At 37.6% G+C, this 11,479-nt stretch overlaps 1 protein-coding gene across 1 annotated transcript; it reads left to right on the top strand.

Moving 5' to 3' along the window:
• The first annotated feature begins 7,287 nt into the window (after window positions 1-7,287).
• On the top strand, window positions 7,288-11,479 carry LOC115966535 (putative disease resistance protein RGA4). Its single transcript, XM_031085751.1, has 3 exons — window positions 7,288-7,513; window positions 10,079-11,232; window positions 11,438-11,479. The coding sequence occupies exons 1-3, from the start codon at window positions 7,288-7,290 to the stop codon at window positions 11,477-11,479; spliced, it is 1,422 nt and encodes a 473-aa protein (XP_030941611.1).

Here is an 11,479-nt window from a genome sequence, read left to right as displayed (position 1 = left end):
CAGCTCTAGCAAGCTTTTCTGGGGTTTCCTTTGTATCCCCATCTCGTCAGGGTCTTCCTCGGGGTTTGTGGGCTGATCAAAAATCCCAAAGTCGTCCGAAGATTCAAATACTGTTACAACGGTTCCCTCGCCTTTTCCCTTTTTTCTTCCCCTTTTTGTTCCCTTTTTCTTGAGGGAAGATAAGGGTGAAGAAGGTCCCGCCGAGATGCTGGCTACGAAAAGAGGCTCTGTGCGAGGTGTGTACTGGGAAAGCGGAATACCCTCTGGAACAACAAACCCCTCGTAGGCAACACTGATACGGTGAAGCCGAGGATCGCGTGCTCTAATCACGCACTTCGGCGCCTGGAAAGCAAAAGAAAGGGGGGTATAGCCAAGAATTAAATGTGCTGCCCGGAGTTGACCGTCAGCCTCGTTCACGTGTATTTCAGCTTTCAATAACCTGTCTAGGCTCGCCTTATTGACTAATCTGAGATTGGGTTTCGTGTAGCGCCTATCTGTAAAACCGTTGATTATAAAGTTAAAGTTGTAGGATACAAAAATAATAAAAGTAAATGAGATGTGTTCACGAACTAAATAGTATAGATCCATAACTTCACGCCCACCTGGTGTTCCCTCTACTGTCGGACAAGGTAAACCATCGTGCCATTCCCCAGAGAAAATAAGGAAATCCTCCTTTAGGTTCTTATTTGAAGTGGGGAGGCACTGAATTAACCTTACTTCAGGATATCTCGACTTGAGATAATAGTCCTGGTCAGCTAGGCGATGAAGGCTGTACACCCATTTCACGTCATGATGGGTTAACTTTAGGTCCATTCTCTTATTCAGAGCGTCTATGCTTCCCAAGACCCTAAACATATTTGGGGCACACTGGGTGGGGGATAGCCTAAAGAAGTTGAGGTAACTCCTAGTGATACTACCCATGGGGATAGTCATCCCGCCCTCAATAAAGGTGATCATGGGGATAACTACTTCCCCAGTTTGCCTGGCATCAACCCACTCCCCTTGGGCTGCGTACCTTATCCCTACCGTTGGGGGGATCTTGTACTTAGAGCGAAAGTTTCTAATACCCTCCTCAGACTCAACGAGACATTGAAATGGATTCTTCTGTTTCCCCATTTTTCTAAAAAACTTAGTAGAAAAGACTTTTGGGCTTAAAATAAAAGTGGTAAAAACTTCAAGAGGACTTACAGGTTCAAAGGAAGGGCCTCGGACGACGTACGATTATTTGTAGTCGCCAGGAGAATAACGAAGATTGGAAGAAGGCAGGTTAAATGTATGAGCTCTGGAACCATGTAATCATCGAAGGGAAAGTACAGGTTTAATTAGGGAACACCTTTATAGTCATGAGAGGGCTGCGAGCAGTGAAATTCTCGCTCACAAAACAAGGGAAGCCCTCTACCGTTCGATTTAGATCTCACCGTCGAACGTGGGAGACAATGGAGTTGTCAAAATTTAATGCTGCCAAAATCGGGATGCTGAAGCGTCAGGGGCATGCCCCAAAACGCGCACAGGTACAGGCTTATGACGTCAAAATCCACCTTCTCTCCCGAGGAGTCGAAAAGTAGGATTTTGAGAGGCTATTGTGGGGACCATTCGATCAATAGGCCCATAAAGTTCAGGATTGATTCAGGAATGTTGGGTCCGTGGCCCATCCGAGGATGCATACCCGTCCGAGGAGGCCAAGTCAGGTCATAAGGTAGTTACTGAAGGGGATGGTAGTCAACATCACAGGGGTAGGGTTCTGTGTCCGTCCGAGGACACCCTACTCCTCGGCAGTATGCGTCCGAGGACGATCAGGACGTGGTCTTATTGCAACCAGACCTCAGAATTAAGTCACCATAAAAGATAGAATAACCGACCAAGGATGAGTGAGATAAAGCAAATAAATATCTATAAACTACAGCTGCCTCCGCATTAATGACCGCTCAACCAACTCTCTGGCCGCATTAATGTGGAGGTGATACCTGAACAGTAAGGAAGCAGTCTTACAGCTGCCCATAGGAGGTTCCAGGAGGTGCTAGATGGGACAGAAAGAAATCCTCCGGACCCAACCTACACGTGTGCGGTGAGGATGGAACCCAAAAGGGGGTATATAAACTAAAATAAGAGCATGAAGAAGGAGATCGGAACATAAAAAGAAAAGGGAGAAGAACATAGACCAGAAAGAGGAGAAAAAAAGTAGAGAAGAAGAATTGCATTGATCACTAAAGAAAACGATCGTTGTACCAACTTTAGACCTTTAATATACGTGAGAGAGAATCTTTTTAAGGGAGGCCATAGTTAACCTAGTTCTTTACACCCACACTCTACAAATCATATTGTCTGGGCCCTTTTACGTGCGAACCCAACACTGATAAGGTTCGCTGCAAATCGCGTCCTTACAATTACCATTCAACAAAAATATTGCTGCTTCATATCACTAACCAAGTTGAAACTTAAGAGAGGGAATTTAATTCTTATAAAAAAAGGAAAAAAAAATAGAGAAATTTTTTTTTGAGAGATAATTACAATATGCTGCTAACCCCGCAGCTCGAACCATTTCCCTCATAGACCCCTAAACACTTTGTGCATGGGAGGTGCCAATTCAGCTATAAGACCTTTGACAAAGAGAGAGAATTCAATCTAAAGCATCGTATCACATATCTAAGACATTAAAAAACCAACAATATTAAAACAAAGTAGCTTTTTGCTTGTAGCAAAGCAAATGATTTCACTTTTTCACCTAAGATTCATGCATCATCTTTAATGTTTGATGAATTTCATTTTTCATTTCTAAACTTTTTAAAGTTGGCTCCCTAACTTTTTAGGACAAAAAAAGGATTTTAAAAAATTCAATAATTTAGGGATGAAAAATTATTTATTTTAAAATTTAGGTGAAAATACTATTTTCGTCCTTACATTTTAGCCTCATTCCTATTTTGGTCCATACTTTTTTATTTTACCATTTTTAGTCCCTAAAATAAAAAAACGTGTTCTATTTTAGTCCCTACCATCATCTTACTAACAGAAATTGTCTACGTGGCAAACGGAGTTTAAAAAATTCAATAATTTAGGGATGAAAAAGTATTTATTTTAAAATTTAGGTGAAAATACTATTTTCGTCCTTACATTTTAGCCTCATTCCTATTTTGGTCCATACCTTTTTATTTTACCGTTTTTAGTCCCTAAAATGAAAAACGTGTTCTATTTTAGTCCCTACCATCATCTTACTAATAGAAATTGTCTACGTGGCAGACGGAGTACACTGTTGGCACACTAAAAGTTGACGTGGCCATTAAAAAAAAATTATTTGTTATTTTTAAAATGCCACGTCACATCCACATCAGCATATAAATTAAAAACATTAATTTATCTATTTTAACTAAATAAAAAAAATTAAAAACAGAATTAAAAACCAAAAATAATATGAATTGAGATCTAAGTTGAACAAGACATGAAGAACACAAACCTAGAAAATTCAAAGCCCAAAAACATATTATATTTAAAAAATGAAAAATAAATGTTTGTCAAAATTGTTAGTAGCTTCTTTAATCTCAACGAGTGAGAAGTAACAACACAAACTTAAATCCAAAATAAAACCCCCACACGGCCACACTTTCATTTTCCAATTTATGTATCTCTCTCTCTACTGAAACTTTTTCTCTCAAAGGTTTTGTATCTTAATTTCATGGGTTTGATCTGGGTTAGAGATAGAGAAAGGCTGAGATCGGTTTGATCCAGGTTAGAGAGAGATGCTGAGATCGGTTACTGGTAGACGTGGCAAAACGAGCGGGTCGGGTCGGGTTCGGGTCGGGTCAATCGGGTTTGCGGGTTAAACGGGTCACGGGTCAAAACGGGTAATTTTTAAAACGGGTCAATCGGGTTGCGGGTCAAACGGGTCGCGGGTTGAGTCGGGTCGTGAGTCGGGTCGAGTTGACCCGTATTTTTCAAACATTTTTTTTTTTTTTTTGGAAATAGATGCAATCTGTCAATTGTTTATGAGTTCCTTAATTGTGATTAGATTCTCACTAGTGATATTGTTACCAATTACCACTAAACACTTGAATTGACAAATTTGGTGCAACTCCTGTTTCAGCTTTCTAGAAACTAATCTTGGTATAATCTTCAATCTATTTAAAGTAGGAAGAGAAAATAAAGGTGGCAAGTAAAAAATAACAAACTATAATGGAGTACATAACATATTAAGTAAAAAAGAATAAGTAAATATTTTATAAAAATTACACCTCAATCTAAATCTACTCAACATTGGTAAACGTGGCAAAACGTGCGGGTCGGGTTCGGGTTCGGGTCGCGGGTCAATCGGGTCGCGGGTCAAAACGGGTCATTTTTAAACGGGTCAATCGGGTTACGGGTCAAACGGGTTGCAGGTCAAACGGGTCGGGTCAAAACGGGTCTAACCCGTTTTGCCATGTCTAGTTGCTGGTGGCGGTATGGCTGGCGGCAGTTGTGGGTTGTTGTATGTGGGTTTTGATGTATTGGGAGTGCTGGTTTTTTGTTCCTCCGATCTTGTTGTTGTGGCCCATATCTTGTGGTTATTTTCTGGGTTTGTGTTAATTGTGTTAATTTTTTGGGTTTGTATTCTTTGAGTTTTGAAAATTTTGGGTGTCAGAGTTTAGCAAGAGAGTTGGTGATTAGGAAGAACAATGTGGTTTCAGCTGCAAAGTTTGTTATTCAAAATGCCGATCTGGTTTTTATTTTTCTGCTCGATATTGGTTTTTCCCCTCATCTCACATTCAGATTTTTTTTTTAAAATCTTTTGTTGTAACCAATCTATGTGATTTCTGGGTTTTGGCTTTGCGTGTGTGTGTTTAAATGATTCTACAGAACCAATTTATCTGATTTTTTTTACTTGGTTTCCACTGTTCATTTAATGCTCTAGCTAGTTTGATTCTAGAAACACTCATTCTGATAGTTAAATTGTTACACTCTAGGTTCCAATACTTGAAACTGGAAGGCTAATCAGTTAGTGTTATATAGCTTAATACTATTGCCAACTGCCATTGCAAGATTGCAAGTTGTCTATTGTGTGTGTTTGAATCTGTGTGTGTTTTAGAATTTAGGTACTTTTTTTTTTTTTTTCTTTTCTTACTTTTGTTTTCTTCAAACGATTCTAAAGTCCACCCAGATCTCAAGTTTGGGTTTTGAATTTTCTGGGTCTTGTTCTTGTTCAAGATAATTTTAGATCTCAATCATGTGATTTTTGGTTTTTAATTCTGTTTTTAATTTTTTTATTTAGTTAAAATTGATAAATTAATATTTTTAATTTATATGCTAATGTGGATCTGGCGTGGCATTTTAAAAATGTCAAATAAATTTTTTTTTTTTAAATTTTGATGGCCATGTCAGCATTTAGTATGCCAACAGTGCACTCTATCTGCCACGTAAACAATTTTCATTAGTGAGATGACGGTAGGGACTAAAATAGAATTGTAAGGACCTGATTTGAGCCCTTGGCCCAAATGTTGATGGACTCAGGCTCAAAAAGTCCAAAACAATGAATTTGTAGAGTGGGTTGGAAAAACTGGGGTTTAATGAATTAGAGAAACACCAAAATAGATTCAAATGGCAAGAGAATGAAAATAAACAAGTTTATATACTAAAGAAAATCATCCTCGGCAAAGTTCGAGGAGGTCAGTTCTTATATATTTCTCTCAGGTTGGGTTACAGGATTAGTTCTTGATGCTACAGTCTTTTTCTATTTGTTTTTCCAATCCCCTCTTCCCCAGGGGTCCCTTGCATTATATATCCCTCTTTTCATGATCTTGATCCTCCATTTGTTGATCATCCAGGCTCCTACTCGAGTGCTTGTCGCATCGGACACCTTCTCTAGCCTTCTATGAGTTTGGATAGCCAAGACAGCACTGTTCAGGGGTCTTCTCCACATAAATGTGGCCAGAAAGTTAGCTGCAAAATATTTAATGTGGTGGCAGCAGTTTTCTCTTAGGTATTTCCTAGCTCCTATTCTTCTAGTACGCTCATTATGCACGTCTACTTCAGCGGAATTTCCTGGAAGGTCACTTTGAGTGATAGGACATACGTTTGATCTGTGTTCGGTCTATCCGAGAAGAGACTCCTCCTCAGCCCACCTCTCTCGACTTCTCCGTCTGTACGTTACTTATGGGACTCTGAGCTTGACACCTTCACTACTGTTTATTAGTCCTCGGACCAATCAATGCCCTCAGTCAAGGCCCAAGGCCCAAGGCCCAATATACAATTTTGGGCCCTTACCCTTACAAAACACGTTTTTCATTTTAAGGATTAAAATCGGTAAAATGAAAAAGTAGGGACCAAAATAAGAATGAAGCCAAAATGTAAGGATGAAAATAATATTTCCACCTAAAATTTATGGTCAGAAAGTGATTTTTTTTTTTTTTCAAGTTTTTAGGCGAAAAACAAACATTTTAAAATTTAGGGACAAAAAAATGAAATTTATGAAAACTTTAAGGATAAATACAATATTTTAGCTGAAAAAATAAAATAAAAAATAAAAAATTGGATGTTCTCAACATTAACTTCAATCTTGAAATGTCAATATATTCTTTAAGGTTGTGGGATAGGAATCTATTCTCTCTCGGACCAACTTTACAAAAGGGTATGTACTATGGTTCCAAGCATAAAGAACCTTACACTGTAGGTCTGTAATTGCATGCCATTGCCAATTGTTTATAGATAAAGTGACCTACAGTGGACCAATATTATTTCACAACAGATTCCTTTTATTTGCCGTATTGGTGGTTAAGAATCTTAAGACTTAAAAGAGTGTACATGAGTCTTTGTGAGAAGAAGAGAGAATTAAAAAAGAACGGTATGAAAAGAGGAGCATTTTGAAGCGGCTAGCACCACTACTCAGAAAGAGTGACCTGGTTATGGTCCCATACCAATTGGGTTTTGTGAAGTCTAGTTGTATTTGATCCAGATTATGACTTGACTTGAAATAATATTGTTACGGTTTTTAATTAGAGATTTTCTGAGGTTTAGTGTATGAAGCGGAGGCTTGGGCCGATAGGCCCAAGTCGTAGCGCTCATTATGTAGCCCATTATGAATCCTGTGCGCAGGATATAAAACTGTTGTTTTGGAGATTAGGGTTTTATGTTATTTTTTAGAAGAAAACTGTATTGTAGCATCTTGTGTTTTTTCTTGAGAATAGTGAAATCCTTGTAACTCTGTGGATGTAGGCAAATTGCCAAACTACATAAATATTGTCTTGTGTAATTATTTTTCTTTGGTGTTATTTTTTCTCTATTTTTGCATCTCACAGATCTGGGAATTTCATTTAAGTGGGAGCAATGGCAGAGGAAACAGAAAAGACGTCTGGAATAGAAAAATTCAATGGCACAGACTTTGAATTTCGGAGGATGCAGATCGAGTACTACCTCTATGGGAAGAAGTTGCATCTACTGCTTTTGGGGGAAAAACCTGAAACTATGAAAGATGATGAATGGAATCTTCTTGACAAACGGGTACTGGGAGTTATCAGATTAACTCTGTCAAGGTCTGTTACACACAATGTTGGTTTTTAGAGAGAAAACTGTACTGCCGTATTTTGTATTTTTTCACAATTCCATGGACATAGACAAATTGTCGAACCACATAAATACTTTCTTGTGTGATTATTTTTCTTTGACTTATATTTGTTCTCTATTTTTGCATATATTTGGGAATTTCGTTTAAATTCCCTACAATACATTTTTGCTATACCAATACCACACTAAAGTATGCCAAGCCACATCCCAAAAGAAGATTAATCTATTCATCTTTCGGCAGATAACTGAATATGTACGAGTTTAGAGCGATTTGGGACACTGTTCGCTAGATTTTGGTCCCATATCATATATTATATTGCATCGTCAGAGTTCTATTAGAAAGTGTTTGGGGCCCAAAAATTATTTTTATTTGCTTTATGTCCCTGCCCTTCATCTTCATCTACCTTCAGCGGTCCAAACTTCAAAGGCGGTCTCTCTCACTGACATTTGAAACAATTCCTATGATGAAAATGTTGAGGCTGGAATTAGGGACAACTTTGCCATTTACTGAGAAGCTAACCAGCCTCGTTTGAAAGGGATCTATTTCGTCCATTTCAGTCTTTCATTTGTGAAATGAATGAAATAGAGAGAATTAAAATGGAGAGAAATATGTTCATAAAACATTAAACGTCTAAACATTTGAAATAGAGAATAAATGGTTAACTGCATTTTACTCACATGTATTTTGGCCCGTTTTAAAAGTGCTTACTTGTGGTTTGAAAAATGTTACCTTACCAAAAATATAATGTGCCATTTTAATCACTTTTTGTTACCCTTCCATAACTCATCTAGTCCACTTCCATTAGAAAAACAGTTCTATGATATGAAACACAATTAAAAAAACAATTCTAAGCTTCATGAATTCCTTCTGTCACTATCTTAGAAATCAAATCTTGTGACCCAAAATTGTGTCTATTCTTACCTTTTTTTTTTTTTTTTTTTTACATACTCACTTTTCAAAATACTTTACTTCAAATTATCTATTTTATACTACATTTCATTAAAATATAAATTTTCTTGATTTTTTTAATTGTTTATCTTTTTTCATACATAAGAATTATCATTCACTCTTTTTTCATTCTCAGGGTATGTAAAAAAAGAATAAAAAATTAAATTCAAAATGAATGGTGTCAGTATAAATTTATACGATTGCTATAGCAATCATGTATTTTTATACAATTTTACATAATTTGATTTGGGTGTATTTTAGACTTAATTGATTAAAATGTTGTCATTTTTTTAATATACTTGCACTATGCGAATGCGAGTGCTCTTAATATGTAAAACACTAAAACTACTCTTCGAGCCAAGCTTCCTCAGGCCAGGGTGGCTCATGTGTCTAGGGAAGTGAACAAATCTGCCAACCTTTTGGCGAAGAGAGGATGCTCCATGCAGGAAGATTTTGTCCTTTTTGATTCCCCTTCCCCCCCCCCCCAGGGTGGATCACGTGTTTAGGGAAGCGAACAAATGTGCCAACCTTTTCGTTAAAGAGAGGATGCTCCATGCAGGAAGATTTTGTCCTTTTTGATTCCCCCCCCCCCCCCCCCAGGGTGGATCATGTGTTTAGGGAAGCGAACAAATGTGCCAACCTTTTCGTTAAAGAGAGGATGCTCCATGCAGGAAGATTTTGTCCTTTTTGATTCCCCTCCCCCCCCCCCGGGTGGATCACGTGTTTAGGGAAGTGAACAAATGTGTCAACCTTTTCGTTAAAGAGAGGATGCTCCATGCACCCAAATCTTTGTCCTTTTGATTTCCCCCCCCCCCCCCGGGTGGCTCACGTGTTTAGGGAATCGAACAAATGTGCCAACCTTTTCGTTAAAGAGGGGATGCTCAATGCAGGAAGATTTTTTCCTTTTTGATTCCCCCCCACCCCCCATGTAGAGTTTGATTCCATACTTGCTTTAGATATGAATGGTTTGTATTATTGTAGGCTTGTAGCTGCTACTTTGAGTCCGTTTGGATTGAATTTATTGTTGCTAAAACTGAAAACACTGTAACAAAATAATTTTTAAATGTGTGAATAGTGTCGTGAGACCCGTGAACAATACGTAAACAGTACATGAATAGTACGTGAACAGTATTTTTTGTATCATAAACAGTAAATTTTGTCTCTCCCTTAAACGTGTGAAAGCAAAAAAAAAAAAAAAAAAGGAAAACGTGACGCAAGATTCAACAGAAACGCTAAATCCAAAGCCCCACTTTGGTCTCTGTGGCCATTTAGTTTGCTATATTTACCTAAAAAAAAAAAAACTCTTTATATATTTACTTTTTAAAGAAAACATAAAATAAAAAAGAAAAGAAAGATTGCTCGTTATTCTTACGCAGAACCATTATGGAGTAGACAGTAGTGGGGCATCTTCGCCTTTTGCACGCAAAATCAAAAACCATTATTGAGCAGTGGTGCCATTTACAAAACTGGTGAAGGCAAATATTTTTTCACAGCAACTTTAATCTTCGTTTTCCCACTCTTTTCAAAAAAAGAAAGAAAGAAAAAAAAAAATCTTCGTTTTCCCACATTTCATCCTTGCTTTGAGCTTTCTTATCTGTCTTTCAGCTTTTTCTTTCATCCAACAAGAAGAAATGGCCGATGCAATCCTGTATGGCGTTGCGCAGTCAATCATTGAACGGTCGGGATCCTCCACTATCCAACAGATTGGATCGATATGGGGTGTCAAAGCTGAGCTCGAAAAAATGAATCACACTGTTTCCACTATTCATGCTGTACTTCATGATGCAGAGGAGCAGCAGGTCGAGAACCACCAAGTCAAGGACTGGCTCTCGAAGCTCAGAGATGCAGTTTTTGATGCTGATGACTTGTTGAGCGAGTTCTCCACTCATGTATTGCGGCAAAGAGTGATGGACAGTGATAAAATGACAAATAAGGTAAGAATTTTCTTTTCAAGTTCAAACCAACTTGTTTTTGGTCTTAAGATGGCTCACAAAATAAAGGCTATGAGAAAGAGGCTTGATGATATAGCAAATGATAGGAACAACTTCCAGTTGAAGTTGGTAGATCGTCCTTTAGAGACATGGGTTGTGACTAGGGGGAGGGACCAAACTCACTCATTTGTACGTGAAGAAGAAGTTATTGGGAGAGAGGATGATAAGAAGGCCATTATAGATCTATTGTTAGATTTTGATATGGAAGAGAATGTTTCGTTCATATCCATAGTGGGAATGGGAGGGCTAGGGAAAACCACACTTGTTAAATATATATACAACGATGAGGAGGTCACGGCTTATTTTGAGTTAAAGATGTGGGTGTGTGTTTCTGATGTCTTTGACGTAAAAGCCATTGTTGAAAAGATAATTGCATCTGCAACTAATGAAAGACCTAAAAACCTTGAAATGGATCAATTGCAAAATGAGCTTCGCAAAAATCTTAACCAAAAGAAGTACTTACTTGTGATGGATGATGTTTGGAATGAGGACAAAGAAATATGGTGTGTTTTGAGAACACTTTTGCTGGATGGTTCAAAGGGAAGTAAGGTACTTATAACTACACGGACCAAGTTAGTTGCAGATATTACCAGCACAGTCTCACCATATGTTTTAGAAGGCCTATCAGAGAATCAATCTTGGTCATTATTTAAGCAAATGATATTGGGAAAAAAGCAAGAGATTGTCAATCCTGACCTTGTAGCAATTGGAAGGGACATTTTTAAAAAATGTTGTGGAGTGCCTCTTGCTATAAGGACAATAGGAAGAGTATTATACTTCAAAAAAACCAAAGCTGAATGGTTATATATTAATGAACTCACAAATGTAATTCAGCTAAGAGATGGTATTATACCTATTTTAAAATTGAGTTACAATCATCTCCCATCACATTTAAAGTGTTGTTTCGCATATTATTCATTATTTCCCAAAAATTATTTGATTGATAAGTTTACATTGATACAACTATGGATAGCACAATGATTTATCCAATCATCAGAAGAAAATCTACAATTAG

The sequence above is a fragment of the Quercus lobata genome, chromosome 11 (genome assembly GCF_001633185.2).
Source record: "Quercus lobata isolate SW786 chromosome 11, ValleyOak3.0 Primary Assembly, whole genome shotgun sequence".
NCBI lineage: Eukaryota > Viridiplantae > Streptophyta > Magnoliopsida > Fagales > Fagaceae > Quercus > Quercus lobata.
This window is presented reverse-complemented; position numbering and strand designations above follow the sequence as displayed.